This window comes from Branchiostoma lanceolatum, chromosome 2 (assembly GCF_035083965.1).
Source record: "Branchiostoma lanceolatum isolate klBraLanc5 chromosome 2, klBraLanc5.hap2, whole genome shotgun sequence".
NCBI classification, from domain to species: Eukaryota; Metazoa; Chordata; class Leptocardii; order Amphioxiformes; family Branchiostomatidae; genus Branchiostoma; species Branchiostoma lanceolatum.
The window spans coordinates 25,730,619-25,748,764 of record NC_089723.1 but is presented as its reverse complement, the minus strand read 5'-3'; the positions used below and the strand labels follow the sequence as shown (position 1 = coordinate 25,748,764).

Sequence of the window (18,146 nt, the reverse complement as noted above, 5' to 3'; positions counted from 1 at the left end):
CATGGATATAATTCTGTACAAGCTGATGGGATGGAGAGCCTATTTGAACATTCTGACAGGGAGAACCTCCTTTGTTCTGCCCTGTAAGTTGACCAAGCTTCGCGTCCTATACAGCACGAGTTATAACGTCCTTGCTTTAACGGTTGGAGTCACAGCGGAATTTAACTCTTGTGGTGGCCAGATGGAACAGTGTGCTGTTTTAACCTTACCCTCGACGTGTTACCCGACACTGGAATCGGAACTGTGGACCCGGATACCGGCACAGAATCGTGAGGGGAGATTGCACATCCACTGTGATTGTCGAAATCAACATCAAATGCAAGTTCAGAATAAAAGACGATGAGGCCACAATGATACATAGTAGGTATGATTTGACCCCTATGAAAAATGCGGAAAGTTTACAACACCATCAACCTGCTGAAAGACAACTTAAAACTCGGAATATGCACCTTATAGTCATCTTAATGTACACCTATACGAGTCGTCAAAAGGCTTCAAGAAGGAAAATACGGCAGCTTTAAACACGTCTTAATGGTGTTTTACCAAGTATTTATGGCAACTTTAAGCAGCTAAAATGGCATTTATTCATACCTTAAAACCATCTTAATACACACGTATATGAATCTTAAAAAGGCTTCAAGAAGAAATAAACGTAAATTTTAATCACGTTTTAAGAGTGTCTTAAAAAGTATTTATGACAACTTTAAGCAGCTGAAAGGCTACTGTAAAGCCGGAAAATACGGATATATCCGCACCTTTTGATAATATTTACTCACACGTAAAGGGGTCATAACGACGTTGAAAGAAAAGAAAACGTCATCTTTACATAAAATTTAAACGTTTTTTAATCATTATTTACGATATCTTTAGACTGCTTAAAGGCTACGTGAAAAACGGAAATTACGGATGTATCCGCACCTTTTGTTCATCTTTACACACCCGTATATTAGTCGTAATGATGCTTAAATAAGAAAAAAACGTCATATTTACATGACATATACACGTTTTTTAATCATTATTTACGATATCTTTAGACTGCTTAAAGGCTACGTGAAAAACGGAAATTACGGATGTATCCGCGCCCATGGAAAGACCACGTAACGACGATCTTTACGTACTCGTATAAGAGGCGTATAGATGCGTAAATAAGGAAAATACGTCGACGTTAAGTACTGTTTAAACATCCGTAAATATCGTTTTTCGTGCCGTGTAGACGGACTGTTTAATACGTATTAGTCCGGTTAATAAACTCCCTCCAGCGTTTAAACTTTACAACGGAAAGTAATATCAAGCGTGAGTGTTTATAATCAATGATTGATTAATATCTTTTATTTGCAAATATTTCAGCGGCTAGTGACGAACACTGAACAACGTTGGTCGAAACCTTATCAATTTCAAATTCATGATATTTTGTCTCCCCCTTTCTCCAGTGAACTGTCCTAAAAATGCCCGCTATTGAAATACAAGATGCAAACTCATATCAAGTTCGACGCATTTATTAACTGAGGCAGCATTGTATACATCATTGGAGTTGCCAACAAAAATCGGAATTCAACTGTACATCATGACTGTGAAATAATGAACATTACTGTCGAGGTGTTTAACAACAGTAGCAAAGAATGCACTGGAACTGGAACAAAGCTCACACCATGCACTACCAAGACGCCGACCACGACTGTTACAGCGGAATGGTCCGCATGGCTAGCTTGTATAACGTAAATGGCAATTCTCGTCGTCTTGCTTAGTTAAGGTTTTGCTGACATAGTCGAGTTAAGGGAGAGATTCGGACAGGTAGAGGTCTTTCTTTGTACCTTTTAATCCTTATCAATGTTGTCAAGGCAGTCGTTTTCAATCATCTTAATGGAGGAGTTTGGTCCGGACATCAACTGGATCTGTTTTGAGGCAGAAATGGCGTCGGTCGCTGAGAAGATCTGTCTTCACGGGTATAGTGGCGGAGTTCTTGAAGCCATCCACCTAGCTTTACTCGACTTTCGGTAAGATCTTAGGTGGGTGAGTGTGGTGGCGACCTTCATCTTCAAGAACTGACTGTTTGGTCTTGTACGTCTTCTATCGACATTGTATAAAGGTGACCGCTCGGGACCGCCGGTGCCTTCACCGGCTACTACGTCGTCTAGACGTCCTGTGTCGACTAAAACGAACGGAGGACTCCAAGTCTGTGTCTGCCGTTCAAATTGTGTTCGATCGGCGTTATTAGGCTGGAACACTGTTTCTCACATCAATGCACTAGTTTCCCATTACTCTTCCATCAGCCTGATTCGCAAAGACACCGTCAACTGTCCCCTTGAAATGCGTACTCCTGTTTGTAACTCCCGTTGTACTCGTTGCCATGCCAGTTCCTGGGTGACGTCACCTTCTCTTGCACGAGAACCATCGTGCACGGGAATGCCGCCCAGGAGTTTGTCCAACGTTACCTGTCCTGCAATCGCGTGAATGTCGTCTCGTGCGTGTTGCGCCGCCATGCGGAATGACACGTCTCTTCACGTCACGTCAAACATGTCGACATACTCCTCGACAGGTTGACGAAGGCCTTTGCCAGTGAGGAGAGACTGAGAGCCAGCGCATTGTCCCGCAAGTAGAGTTTCTGTACCTCCTGCAGGTGAACTAGACTCTTTGATGGGCTGTATCATATCTAAGTCGGCAGTGACATTGTATCTTAAATTTTACAGCTGTCGAGCAATAAAGTCATCCGATCTTTTTTTCTTCAGGTATTACAGTGACGTTTTCAGATATTGAAAGCACTGCCATACAGGTGTCTGTATCTGTATCTATATAGCCGGTATAACCGCCCTCCGGCGTAACACACCAGCTTCGCCTGCTGATATTACACCGAACGACCTGTCACACCTAACCTCTGCACACCTAACTGCAAGTGTTGTTTAAAGCTATCCCCCCTACTATACTCGGTGGCAACGAGTTCCACTCTACGATAGTTCTAGGGAACGACTGTGAGGTCTTGAATAAATGAATGATTACTTTGTTTTTTAGATATTCAAAAACAATTTTATTAACAGCGTGTACTTTAAAGTTCAGGGAAGGTCAAACGAGTCACATGATTGCCACGATACACTTGAACTCGTACAGGAGGTATAGATTTTTAATTAGATATTCAAGATATATGTAAATTATTGCTCATTACATTGAGTCATTCTAGGACACCATACTGATAGCCTTCTTGTACGACAAGTATTATAAAGACACATCTGGGTGTAACGTTATATGTTTCGAGATATGTTTTCGCTACTATCTATGTCTAGTCTTAGTCTACCAACTATCAACCAATATCCAACAAAATGATTATTACTTCATATAGCATGCAAATTTCACCATATGTCTAAACTACAAGGTTATCATTGTTTAACATTTAGAATTTCAGCTTTTTAGTGATAAGTAAAAAAAAGTATAAAAAAACGGTTTCTTCTAGTATTTTTGTCTAGATATACAAAATAGTAATCCTTATTGTATGTAATGTTATATTTAATATCTGTGATCTTCACGAATAAAGGAATTGAAACCTCATGCACCCAGCCCTAAAATCATGTTTGAAAATCAAACCAATATCACCATCTGAAGCTCTGGATATAAAATCCCCAAGAGTTATATGTACTGACATATGCACCACCATTTCAGGCTAATTTCACCACATAATTCACTACTAACTTTTACCATTGAAACATCTGATCATTCAATTCTCTTTATGCTACCATGCATAAACTGAACCATATCCAAAGCTATCAGACTCAAGAAAAGTCTTATTAAGAAAAGATGTAACAGTCAGTAACCTCCCTCCATAAATTTGTGATCCAGTGTCAAGGATTTACATCTTTAAAAAGAGTACTTGATCATTTTAGTGTTTTGCATGTTAATATGGCTATTCTATTACTGTAACACTATACGTTTTTTGATTGTGCCATTACTGTAGTGGCCTGCAATTCAAAACATATCCGCCAGGCAACTGCGCAGCTCAGCTGATATCATGAGAGTCAATAGTCCTTACTGGTATGAAGAGTGAACCATTAACATAGTGAAGGCAACTGCTAACTTTACAATCCTTATCACCAATGGCCCAAATCTTACCAACAAAGAAAGAACTACTGAGCCATGGAGACATTAGATCTGCACAATCACTTGAAATATCTTGTAACACTATACTGCTATACTGACAACCCTAGCATGATATACATAGTACAATATATTAATGAATGTCTAGAGGTTAGAAATTTCTACAATGATTATAAAAGCCAATTCTCATCCCATACTATATTATACACTCTTGTATCAGGTAGATTAGCGTTATGGAACTGTAGTTATGTACCAGCAGATGCCATACTTTGTACCCTGTATAATCGTTGTGCAATAAAGTTATCACTATCACTAACGGAAAGTGGCCCTAATGGGTAAACGTTACTGACTGTTACTGTGGTACACTTTCTACTCCTCCCTTTTATCAGTTTGCTCCATGGTCTGGATGAGATCCTCTAACTCACGGATCTGATGTTTCAGCCACTCTGGGTCTTGTCGCTCCAGGTTGCTGATGAGTTCACGAGCCTGCTCCACGGTGACAGGGGTCTTGTCGTCCTCGTTGCTCGTCTCCCGTTGTGACTTGTCGACAGCGTGCTGGAAGGAGCTCAGTAACCCAGCGATACTCGCAGCTTCTGCCTTCTTCTTGCTTTCCAGCTCATCTGCAGGGATGATGTCATTTGGCATGACCTCGTCAGTGAAATCATCTGTGAAATCGCTGACGAGGGCCTTGAGAGCACAGTTGTCCTTGTCTTCTGCGTCCAGGCAGCGGGCAGTCTTCTCCATGTCAGCAGCCCGCGCATCGAACTTGTCCTCATCTCGTGTTCCCCATAGAACCAGTGACCAGGCTCTCACCTAAAAAATACAACGAACATACAAAGTCGAGTCTTAAGTATGGGTTATTTGACAACCTTGTCCATAGCTATTGAAAAAATATAAAATTACATCATATAAGATACCAATACTTATTTCCACCCTTCCAGTCCAGCAGACAACAAGATTGGCAATGAAAAAAAGACATTGCCATGGCGACGGTAGTTGTTTTGGTTGTTTTTATTTTTTCTGTACCTTGCTTTAAGTGTTTATGACACCAAAATACAACATTATTTTGTATTACCTGTAATAGGAATAGTATCATTCAATGGATATTAATATTTAAAACAAATACCTTCTGCACCCTTCTGATGTCATTTAAATTGAACCATAAGAAATCATACTTCCAGCTTTCTATTTTTCCCACCAGGTAATAACATTAATCAGTGACTTAACTCTCCCGATGACGTCACAATGAACACGGCAGCCGGTTCGGAACTTTGCACCACGGCTTGTGAAAAACATTATTTGATGAAAAAATAGTGCTCAATTATCGTGATTACATTATAATATTTAGTTTGTTTGCTTCTCAAATGTCGTTCTGTCTGAGACGCAGTGCAAAGTTCCAAACCGGCTGCCTTGTTTGTCGGGAGAGTCGTCACTTATTATTTAATTACCTGGTGAGAAGAATAGGAAGGTTGATTCTCCTTGTTCGATGTTCAATAACGCCCGAACAATATTTTGTGCAAATGTAATTTCAGGACTTTTTGCATTTTGATGTCATACTTAAAAAGTACTGAAATGTCGCCAAAATGCGGCCTATATTCGGCCTATATGTGGCCTACATTGCAGTCTACATGCGGCCTATATGCGGCCTACATCGCGGCCTATATGCGGCCTACATTGCGGTCTACATGCGGCCTATATGCGGCCTACATTGCGGCCTACATTGCGGCCTATATGCGGCCTACATTGCGGCCTACATTGCGGCCTAAATGTGGCCTACATTGCGGAGTATATGCGGCCGACATCGCGGCCTATATGCGGCCTACATTGCGGCCTATATGCGGCCTACATTGCGGTCTACATGCGGCCTATATGCGGCCTACATTACGGCCTATATGCGGCCTACATTGCGGTCTACATGCGGCCTATATGCGGCCTACATTGCGGCCTATATGAGGCCTACATTGCGGTCTACATGCGGCCTATATGCGGCCTACATTGCGGCCTATATGCGGCCTACATTGCGGCCTATATGCGGCCTACATTGCGGTCTACATGCGGCCTATATGTGGTCTACATTGCGGCCTACATTGCGGCCTACATTGCGGCCTACATTGCGGCCTACATTGCGGCCTACATTGCGGCCTATATGCGGCCTACATTGCGGCCTACATTGCGGCCTACATTGCGGCCTACATTGCGGCCTAAATGTGGCCTACATTGCGGAGTATATGCGGCCGACATTGCGGCCTATATGCGGCCTACATTGCGGCCTATATGCGGCCTACATTGCGGCATATATGTGGCCTATTTGCGGCCTACATTGCGGCCTAAATGCGGCCTACATTGCGGCCTACATTGCGACCTACATTGCGGCATATATCATATATAATATTATATATATATGCAGCCTATATGCGGCCTATATGTGGCCCACATTGCGCTCTACATGCGGCCTATATGCGGCCTACATTGCGGTCCACATGCGGCCTATATGTGGTCTACATGCGGCCTATATGCGGCCTACATTGCGGCATATATGTGGCCTATATGCGGCCTACATTGCGGCCTATATGCGGCCTAAATGTGGCCTACATTGCGGCCTACATTGCGGCATATATGCGGCCTACATTGCGGCCTATATAATATACAGCCTACATTGCGGCCTACATTGCTTTGTTTCCTGCCCACTAACAGTCAACTATTCCAAACATTCCTATAGACTAAGAATAGCTTCATGGTCCACTTTCTATCATTTGCATGCCCGTACAATTCTTAGAATTCTTGCCAGCTCGCCACTAACATTCCAAAGATTCTTGTAAAAACATTCCTGTACAATTCCTAGAATTCTTGCAAACTGCACACAGTACTATACTATCAGTATAGTACAGTTAGATATAGCAGCACTGAGGATGTGTGGCAACACTACACTGTGCATAATGGGAAATGATGATGCACAGACACTCGTGCAGATGGTGAAGTAACAATATATATGTAATCTCCACCCCCGAACACACCCGTACCCTGACCACCTGGAATCTAAGTTGATTCAGTTCATAAAACAATAAGTAATAACAACAATTATTATAAGAACTTATCAACATTTCTCAACACTAGAACACAATGTATTTTGACCAGCTCACCTTTCCCACAGGTTCGTCACTCCTCTTGCGTCTGCTCCCGGGGTTGTCCTTCACGGTTACCATCCACTTCCCGCTGGGATCCTCGCCCCAGTTGTACACCGTCATGAACGCCCAATCCTGGAAGCCTTCCGTGCTGTAGTCCTTTGATCGCGTGGACATGAGCTGTGACTCCGTCCCCTTTGGCGAGGTGAGTTTGACGGACAGGTCTCCTCGGCGCTGGTGGTCGATGGTCATGACAGACTGCACATGTTCCAGTGCCTCCACCTGGTCCCTGGTGTCGTGGCAGCCGCTCGTCATCAGTTCCAGCTCTACTTCTCCTCCAGCCGGGATATCGCGTTCTGGGCCATCATATTTGACAACACAGCGGCGCTGGTGTCCCACAGGGGTCCATTCTTGGGCCAGCTTTACCATGGCACCAGCATCCATCATGCCAAAACCGTACTTGTGGTGGACTGGCAGGTCAGCACCATTGAGATTCCAGCCTACTTCCTCCGGGTTGGGCACCTTGGCACCCCGCACCACGATGTGCTGAACGTCTCGCCAGGTCAGGTCAGGATTGGCTTGAAGGGTCAGCGCAACAATTCCGGTGGCCAATGGAGCTGCACTGGACGTTCCCTGGAAGTGGTCAGTGCACTTGTGGTCCTTGTCAGTTGTGATAACATTCTTTTCGTACACTTCTCCACGCTTGATCATTTCTGCCAAGTCCCCATTAAAGTTATCGATCTTGTGCGTTCCCCCAGTTGGCACTACGGCCATGGTGGGGGAACAAGACTCACTGTAGTAGGTAGACAGGCCACCCACACTGATAGATCCAACAGCGATGGTATAGATACTGGAGACATATCCATCCGCTCCACAGTCATCATCGTTATAGCCACCATTTCCTGAGGCCCAGACGAAGATGTTACCTCTCTTGTTCCTGCCATTTGCTGTAGAATCCTCCAATATCCTGCTGACCAGTTCCCCCGGTGCATGCACAGTCTTGCCGTTGTCTGACGGTCCCCAACAGCAGGAGTACACGTCGATGTGGTCCCGCTTGTGACTGAGGGAGGCCGCTTCCTGCGCATCGCTCACAGGGCCGGTAATCAGTCGGATCCCTCCGATCTTTGCATCATATGCCACGCCCACTCCACATTTACCATTGCCTGCCTCCATGGCAACTTCACCGGCACACCTTGTTCCATGGTGCATGGGATCATCAGACTCGGGGACAGGCATGGGGTTTCCGTCCAAGTTGCTTGGATCTGAGTAGTCAAAGCTGGCCTCCGGGTCAAAGTTTCTTTTCAGATCCGGATGGGTGTAGTCCAATCCATCATCAACAATGGTTGCCACGATGCCCTTTCCTGTGTAACCGTTCACCCAGGCTGGGATCACGTTAATGTCCAGGCCTTTTGGTCCCTCAGTTTGGCCATCGTTATGCAAATACCACATCCTGCTGTACTCTGGGTCGTTGAACTTGACCATGTTGTCCACCTTCGCACTGTGACCTTGCTCGATGACAGAGTCCACAAAGTCATCCACAGCCGCCCGTGCTTCGGCCTTGTCTCCATCATAGCCCTTCTTTTCCTTCTCTGCTGCAGAACTCTGCTCGTCTGGTATGTCTCCCCTCTTTGCCATTACCTCCTCCCGCATGCTCTCACCGAGAGAGATATCGGGGAACTCGTCTCCAACAAATGACTGCTCTTTAAAAGCAAAAGGATCATCTGCGAACAGCTGTCGTTTCACCCGCTCGTGCGCCACCTGCTGGGACAGCCAATGCACCTGGGGGTCCGATGCCAGCTTGGTGTTCACGTCATCAGCACTTCTCTTGGACCGTGCTTCAGTCTTCTCGTGGAGTAGGGTGTAGTGGTCAGCAAGATGGTCAAACTTGTGGAGGTATGTGAAACCGTTCCTGGCAGCCACGTCCCGGGCGGCTGTCTCCCCGCCGGGTACCCGCACCACCCAGTAGTTAGTGTAGTGTGACTCAGACGCCCGACTGAACTGTACCACACACAGCAGCAGTACTACTGCACTGTAGTAGACAACAAGTCCTGCCATGGTGGAGCCAGCACAGAATCTGTTCGGATTTTTCCCTCCCACTTTTTGAAATGTTGAACCGATCATCAAAACTTTCCGCCAGTTCCGTCAGCTCTTCTCTCCGCCAAGTCTACTCACTAACCTTCCTGGTCTGGTCTGGTCTGGTCTGGCGTTACCGGATTTACAGGGTTGTTTCTGGACCTTTCCACGCCTCGTCTCTTCTGTTTAGACAACTGTAAGACCAGAAAGACAAGTCGAGTTGGTTGGGAGTTTTAATTGATCTCTAGACGAATGAATTACTGTAATGAGTGAATGATGGATTATTATCCAGACTACTAGAATAGGTACTGTTTACTGTGTACTGTGTACTGTTTTTAAACCGAAGACGTCAAATCTAGAATCTCACGGACAATCCTTCGTCTCAGTCTAAAGATTATAGATTAAGATTAATAACTTGTACTACACATGATACCGAAAGAAACCTGGTAAAAATCACGCTAAACTCATACAAACTGTAACGGGGAATAGGCCCTCCCTCGTCGTTAATCACTGTAATGTTCGGTAAGTCCCTCGACTACGTCCAACCAGAACAGAGCAAACATAAAACGACAACATGCCGGCTTTAGAGTATGCCAAGAATGCTTCTTACAAAAGCCAGGTCACTTCTAAACAAGATGGCCGACTTTCAAGTGTTTTTCCTACAGTACATAAGAAGTTGACATCGCAGTTGTAACCGAACCCTGATTCACGTCCAACCTACCAACTACGACAAAGGACATTCCGATTTCCGAACCTTAATCAATGTTCTCCAAGTGCCGGTCTGACAGGCGAAGTTTGGGGGGAGGGGGGTATACCAAACATAACATACCGTCAAAACCTCTCGATGTTGTTGTTCCGACAGAACTAGAGTGTGTATGGGTTCAATTTGCAGTCACATTGGCTTCCTTTAATAACTTGTACTACACATGATACCGAAAGAATCCTGGTAAAATCACGCTAAACTCATGCAAACTATAACAGGGTCGCTAATTACTGTAATGTTCCGTGAGTCCCTCGGCTGCGTCCAACCAGAACAGAGCAACAGAACAACAACATGCCGGCTTCGGAACATGCCAAGAACGCTTCTTTCAAAAGCCAGGTCACTTGTAAACAAGATGGCCGACTTTCAAGTGGTTTTATGTGTGCATAAGCAGTTGACATCGCAGTTGTAACCGAAACCTGATTTACGTCCAACTACGACTAAGGACATTTCGAACCTCAATCAATGTTCTCTAATAAGTGCCGATCCGACAGGCGAGGTTTGGGCCATGGGGAGAGGGGGGTATACCAAACATAACATACCGTCAAAACTTCTCGATGTTGTTGTTCCGACAGAATTGGAGTGTGTTTGGGTTCAATTTGCAGTCACATTGGCTTCCTCGGATCCGTGTCGTCCATTGCCGTTCATCATCCTCATAACTCTACTCGTAACGATGTACTATGTAGGCAAAATGGCGTTAACATATCAAATTGCTATCTCATATTGAAATTAGCAGATCAAATCATTGTTTGACACGTAGATTGGTATTTGGTCACGACGCCACACCTGGCTCACCTGTCGAACCGGTTTTCACTTTGAACTCATTCCGCTGTGTGGCGCTTCTGCACACACAGACAGGTAATGGTTGTGCAACCTGCAGGCAATGTGTGGTGCTGCATGGGGTAGCAGGATGAAACTAAGGCAGTCGGTATCCAGTCTACGAGTGCTTGCCGTAAATTTTGACTACACTGCTAAGACAAAATATCCATGTGTGTTTAATGACCCTTAGGCTGCGTAACAAAAGCTCTCACAACTAGTATGATTATCCTAGTATGCATGTCCAGGCGCTAGGTATGTGGCCCTACTCGCGGCCGGAACTGATCATCTGAATTTTATAGACTGATATGATACGGCCTTTGTTTCCCTACTTCATGCACCTATAGTAAGTCATATCGACAAATTCATAATCATAATGAGTTTAAACAAACATTTAAGTGTAAAGCTTATCTGTTTACATTTTCAGCATAACAAAGAAGCGAGGAGAAGTCGAATTCACTTAGTAGAATATACTTCTTGTGCTAGCTTGACAATGTATATAACGCATTAGTCCATGGACCAGGACCGATGTTTGTACCACCAAGAGGGACCAGAGCTACCATGGAGGTCCCTCTTGGTGGTACAAAAATCGGTCCTGGTCCATGGACTAGATATGTATCTGTACCTAACCCAGTAGGTATATATGTACAAGAAAGGTTTTCATTATCATTATGATTATATTGCACAAAGCAGTCCGTCCGCTGCTGGCGTACCAAGTAGCAGTCATGCGTCAGTATAGACTCTAGACCCAAAGAGCAGGACCGTAGAAGTGAGTTCTTATAAACCCATTTGTTTGCATATATATGCCAAGTACAAGACACACTGCCTTCTAGGTCAAGATCAAAACTACGCTACCTAGACATTTGTGTGCCTGTAATCTGAAGTCGGACTATTGCTGTCGTAAAGTCTGGTGATACTGTAATAGCTATGTGCACCACTGGCTATATACGATCGTATAATCGCTGTTTGAATACCCGTTCCTAGAGGTATACAGCAGCACAAGATCATGAATTATGTTAGTAAAAGCTCGCCAATGGCTTTTAATTTGGAGCGCCAAGATAAAAAAGGCAATGAAAAAAGGAGATGAAAGTGGAAATGCTGTACGTTACCGCCATTTTACTACTTTTCATTATGTTGAACTTGAACCACGGCTACTGACTTGGGGTCTATGCCCTTCTTTTGCTAAGGGCACTATTATTCGTCCAACAACGCATAGCTTTAGGATAATCTAGAGATCTATATGGAATTATGAGAATTAAGAATCTAGGGCCATAGTTTATTTCAACCTGAGGTTTTTTTTGGTGATCGCTATACCCTTTTAAAGAATGAAATCAAATGTAAAATGAAATATCTAAAGTATTATTTTAGATATTAAATCCCTACCACCATGAAGGATCAGAAGTATCTGTGAAAAGTTGTCGTTGTCAGGAAGACCTTCGTAACCATTTTGTCTCCAGACCCACAGTGCACACCCACACACGCTCAGGTCATTAGCAGTGCCTCTTGTGCCAGTTCCTCATTCACGTCACGGATCAGGCCTCCTAACAGCCTACAGTATGGCATTATCTTGACAAGCAGAAGGAAAACTTGTAATGACTTAAAGAAAGAACCCCAACCCTTCATGCTGTAGGTCTTTATCAGTTTCTACGTGAAGAATTGAAGAGGCAGTCTTAAGTGCCGAATCGCGAACTTAACGAACTCAACGTATAGAACTAGTGCCATTCTGCAAATGGTCCGTTAAATCGAAACTTAACTTTTCAGAAGTTTCTCTCTATGTTTGAGTTCTAGTACTTCTAGTAATTTCTGTTTTAAGAACTCGCTTGTCTAAATAGTTATCTATTACGCTGAGTTTGATAATTTCTACTTTTAAAATTCGTCTGTTTGAAAATTAATTACAACGCTTATTTCATCGCTAGCAGCTCTTTATTGTAATGTCACAATATCAATTCAGCCTTCAGGCATCGACGGACAATCATGACTAACGATATACTTTAGAGTTTCAATTCCAGGAAAAGCCGTTTTGGAGATCTAGGATTTTGCTCAGCAGAGTCTAGTAGATCACAAACTACTGGTGGATTATAGAAAACTTCTGTAGAAGGAAGCAATGTTATCCATATTACATGTCAGTAAGATCCGAAGAACTGACAAAATGATGAAGTTACAGGTAATACACTGCCTGCTACTTTAAACACACTTGGTGTAACTTGTCATGGGAGTATAGATTTTTCCATGTCAGTAGCGGCATGAATTCACGTATAAGTATACGCTTATAAGCTTAGCCTGGTGTTGTTAGCTTTGGTTAGCTTCCAAACTTTCATACGCCCTTGAACTTAGTAGTGTAAAGTAAGTTTTAACAACATTAACTCAAAACCTCTGGAGACGGTCCCAGGACGGAGGGTGATGTTAGAAATGCGTGACCTGTAACACGTTTTGAGTGCCGAAAGGGGTTATTGACTTGGTGCAAAGTGCTCCAGGTTTGGAGTGTGTCTTAGTGCTTTAATGTTGTAATTCTAAGGGGACTGCCGGGAGGGGAGATGAGTTCTTTTAATTGGAAATCGTCAGCCGGAAACTGCCTCCTCAGCAACAGGCGATATCATCGTCCCGGCTCAGACTCACAACGGGAAACCATCGCGACAGTTCTGCTGGGATTCAGACCCGTTAATTAGCAGGGAAATAAACATCGTGACTGTGAAGCTAATCTCAATGACAAAGCAATGTCAAACACTATTAGAATCATTATCAGTTCAATGAAATCTCTCGGGTATAACGGATTAAAGTTGAGTAGCTTTAGTAGCGAACAACGTCCTGAATAAGGTCACTGTGGGAAACAAAGACTAGACGGGCAACTGGTCGTTGTGATTAACATTCATGATCAGCTCATGAGTTAAAGAATACAGGCTTTCCATCCGATGTGTCTGTCAAGTTCAGCACCAAGGATACGAGCATGGCGTTGGGACAAATCAAGAAAGATGAGTTGTACCAGGAAAGTTGATCTGCTTCTTCTGCTAACACGCGCCTCACAATTACCATTTTGGGAAATCTGGCTTCTCTTGTACCCTCGTACATCATTCTCATAAATAGTGCAGTATGCAATCTGTCTTATACCCCCATTCCACTTGGACGGCGCTCTCGCCGCGCTCTCACGGCGACCTCAATTTGGCCAGATCGCCGTGAGAGCGCCGAGAGCGCGCCGAGAGCGCCGTGGGAGCGCGTCGAGAGCGCGGTGAGAGCGCCATGCGCGCCATGCGCGCCGTCACATCGGCGATGGTTTTGAACATGTCCAAAACAGTCGCCGTGAGGGCGCCGAGGATGGCGATGGGATCAAAGGACCTCAGCAAAGGATCAAAGGGCCGCAGCGAGCGCTCTACCATGATTGAATGGTCTTATCTGTAGTTCAAACAAATTTCATTCTTGAAGTGGTGTATCTAGAATTTCTAGGAATTATGTGGTCAAATCATAGTTTTGCTCATGGGTAATACAAATTGGCAAATAACTACTTGCTTCCATTCAAATTAAACTCTTCCAATTCTTATTGTCAGTGGTTCGAAAAGCGTTTCAAAAACTTGTGATTTACGTTTCTGTTATACGAAGAATGATAAAATATATTTATTGCAAACAGTAAACATGACAGACAACGTAGAAAAAACTAGTAAAACATATATATAGCTTAAGACACTCACTGAGCGACCGTGCAGCGACCAAAATTGAATCTGTTTTCCCCTTGATTTTATCATTCAAATATGATGCAAGAGGTGAAGGTATGATTGAGAAGACAACAAAGCACACAAAACATAAAAAAATAATTCGTTCTTTATCTCTGAAATTCGTTGACTGATCGGTGAAATCATTGGTCGCTTATAAAAAGACATTTAACGTATAACATTTTGGTCGCGCTAAGAGCGCGCAAGGGTCGCCGCAGAGATTCCACTTGAGCACGTTTTCCAGGAGTTCGGCGCTCTCACGGCGATTTGGCCGATTTTAGGTCGCCGTGAGAGCGCGGTGAGAGCGCCGTCCAAGTGGAATGGGGGTCTAATTCATCTTCGCCGTGAAGTCTTTGCATTGACGCGCTATTTAGAACTTTGTCAGAAAGTCAGTTACGTAACTTCTACAACAAGTCTTGCATTTTAACTAGAAGGTCGAAGGATCACTTAGTAGACGAGGTGATTTCAATCTCATTACAGGGTGAGGTAGAAACGTAACGAACTTCTATGGCAAGAGTTCGGTAAGAGGCGCTTCTGGGGTCACTGGGGAAGCCGCGTGGAAAAGATGGCGGTGCCAATAGACGTGACCTCTGCTTCCCCCAGTGTTTAATCATCGTCACCCTACTAACGTAAGGGACGTTGGTGGGACTTTTAAATGAACTGCATTTCATAAGTACGTCTTCTTAGGGAATTATCTCTCTTTTATGTTGTACTATCCAACACCTCGCTGGGGAAAAGTCGGGTATGGATCCAATTATGGAAAACTTTTGGATATGCCAAATAGACCCGAGTAATACAACGATATTTAACATACCCTTTCCACTAGAGGCTGCGACCTCGCTGTGAGCGCTGACTGACCAAAGATTTGACGGTTCACTCAACTAATTTCATAGACAGAGAGCTAATCCTTTAAAGTTTTGTATAATATACATTTTGTTATCTTTTATATTATACTTTTACATCGTGGATCATATCACTGCCATAAAATCAACGGTCAGAAAATGTCAATTTTTGTCGCTCAGACCCCCATTCCACTTGGGCGGCGCTCTCACCGCGCTCTCACGGCGACCTAAAATGGTCCAGAGCGCCGTGAGAGCGCCGAACTCCTGGAAAACGTGCTCAAGTGGAATCTCTACGGCGACCCTTGTGCGCTCTCAGCGCGACCAAAATGTCAAATGTCAGCAACTTTTTATAGATTTCACAGATCACTCAACGAATTCCAGAGATAAAGAACGAATTTTTGTTACGTTTTGTGTGCTTTGGTGTCTTCTCAGTCATACCTTTACCTCTTGCATCATATTTGAATGATAAAATCAAGGGGAAAACAGATTCAATTTTAGTCGCTGCACGGTCGCTCAGTGTGTGTCTTAAGTAATAAATGTATGTTCAACTTGTTTTTTCTGTGTTGTCTGTCATGTTAACTGTTTGCAATAAATATATTTTATCATTCTACGTTATAATAGAAACGTAAATCACAGAATTTTGAAAAACATTTTGACCCACTGACAATAAAACTTGGAGGGAATTTAATTTGAATGGAAGCAAGTACTTGTAGTTATTTGTCAATTTGCATTACCCACGAGCAAAACTATGATTTGACCACAAAATTCCCAGAAATTCAAGATACACCACTTCAAGAATTAAATTTGTTTGAACTACAGTTAAGACCATTGAATCCTCATAGAGCGCTCGCTGCGATCCTTGAGCGCTCACTGCGGCACTTTGATCCCACCTTGGGCGCTCTCACGGCGCTCACCGCGCTCTCACAGCGCTCTCACGGCGCTCACCGCGCTCGCTCCGCGCTCTCGCGGCGCTCATTTTTTGATCGCCATCCTCGGCGCTCTCACGGCGAAGGTTTTGAGCATGTTCAAAACCATCGCCGAGGTGACGGCGCGCATGGCGTTCTCGCCGCGCTGTCGGCGCTCTCGTCGCGCTGTCGGCGCTCTCAATGGCGCTCTCGCCGCGCTGTCGGCGCTCTCACAGCGATCTGGCCAAAATGAGGTCGCCGTGAGAGCGCGGTGAGAGCGCCGTCCAAGTGGAATGGGGGTATCACTGGTCGCCCTGGGATTGCTGTCTCGTGGAAAGAAAGGGGGACATAGCACCATCAGGCAAGGTGTATTATCCACATTTGATCAAGTCTGCGGGTGATGTGATCTGGATATGACCCCCCTTCCTCTCATCGACAGCCAAAGATTTTGAAGAGCAAGGAAAGAGTTGGTCCTGCCGTGGTCTCCTCTTGCGTTCTGTGCCACTTCTGATTTCTCCTTCCATCCACCAGACGTTAGTTTGTATAATCCATTAGACGCCAGACGCAAGTGACCCCTCGACTAATAATATTAGAACCTGAAGGCGAACCTAATCGCTTTATTACGACCGAAGCCATGTGAAAGATACTGCCAGACGGGATTGTGCAATCTTGATATATCGATAAGACTACATATTAGCCAAATTAGCGTGCATAGTGGCTGGCGACCCTGCCTCTGGACCAAGGGGTTGAGAGTTCGAAGTCCGGCTGGTGTCTCGACATACAAACTACTGGATCATGGAAAGGTTTGTAGTCCTTGGGACAGGACGTTAACATGCGGTGTCCATTGTACATATCGAAAAGAGCTAGGAAAAAATTTCACAGGTACAACGAGCCTGTACATATTGCTTGCAACGAGCAGTGGATAATTAGCTCTTCAGTGAGCTACACTGGTATCATCGAGGTCACTTTCACTTTTAGGTTCTGGCGTGTACGGAGTCACACCTTTACTTAACCGGTACTAGAAAGTTGTAGGAAGTCCATGAAAGCTTTGGAATTTGACGCATCCTGGCAAAGTTATAATGTGCTGCTAATGTGTACATGAGTCTCCGCTATTACAAAATCGTCCTTGAACTACCTACTACTAAGTAGAAATAAAGTTTTACTGTTTTCAGCGTAAATCCGGCCTACGTACCGCCCTACGGCCTATAAGCCACGTTATTAATGCCGTCTCGCCGATAAGATCCACTTAGAATGGGTTACTACATCTCCTCCCGTACAGCCTTTCCTGAGGCGGTGTGGAGAAGACGTCGTGAAGGTCACGTCACGGATGAGTCAGATAATGGCACGGTAATCCTGGACTGAGGTAGATAGCGCGGAGAGGATCGATGGCGTCGTCTAGGGCCGGATATTGCGCGAGATTGCTCGGGCAAACGGCCACTGGCCTCCGTGACCAGGGAGCGGTCGCGCAGTCATGGGGTCTTTTAAATGTCTCACAGCTTTGGCGTGTGTTAAGGGGCACATAAAACAACTCAACTACAGGAATGTGATGTGTATATTAAAAAATGGGTTGCCTATGTGGACCATTAGGCTCAGGTATTATTTTAATGCTAGAGCTAAGATAAAACCATTACGATCAACAAATCAGTAGTTACGAAGAGAAGTAGAGAGCAACTTTTGCTTGTGTGTTAAATGCAGGTGAAGCATTTGGGGCTGAAAGTCTGTATATATAATTTTTACCCTTTCATGTTCAAACTACTACTTTTCAGCGATTCTCCTACGGGTTGGTTTCTATCTGCAACCATTCTCTAATTCTTCACAGTACACCAGATAACACGTGTAGGTTTGTG

General features: G+C 44.3%; 1 protein-coding gene across 2 annotated transcripts; it reads right to left on the bottom strand.

The window, feature by feature from the left end:
• Positions 1–2,979: 2,979 nt before the first annotated feature.
• Positions 2,980–10,841, bottom strand: LOC136428205 (PC3-like endoprotease variant B). 2 transcript variants are annotated; one of them, XM_066417544.1, is made up of 3 exons: positions 10,578–10,841; positions 7,221–9,469; positions 2,980–4,893 (listed from the first exon to the last, which is right to left on the bottom strand). In XM_066417544.1, the coding sequence occupies exons 2-3, from the start codon at positions 9,321–9,323 to the stop codon at positions 4,450–4,452; spliced, it is 2,547 nt and encodes an 848-aa protein (XP_066273641.1). In that variant the 5' UTR covers positions 9,324–9,469; positions 10,578–10,841; the 3' UTR covers positions 2,980–4,449. The 2 variants fall into 2 exon arrangements, with proteins under 2 accessions (XP_066273641.1, XP_066273640.1); XM_066417543.1 differs by lacking the exon at positions 10,578–10,841 and adding an exon at positions 10,105–10,223.
• Between the last annotated feature and the right edge of the window lie 7,305 nt (positions 10,842–18,146).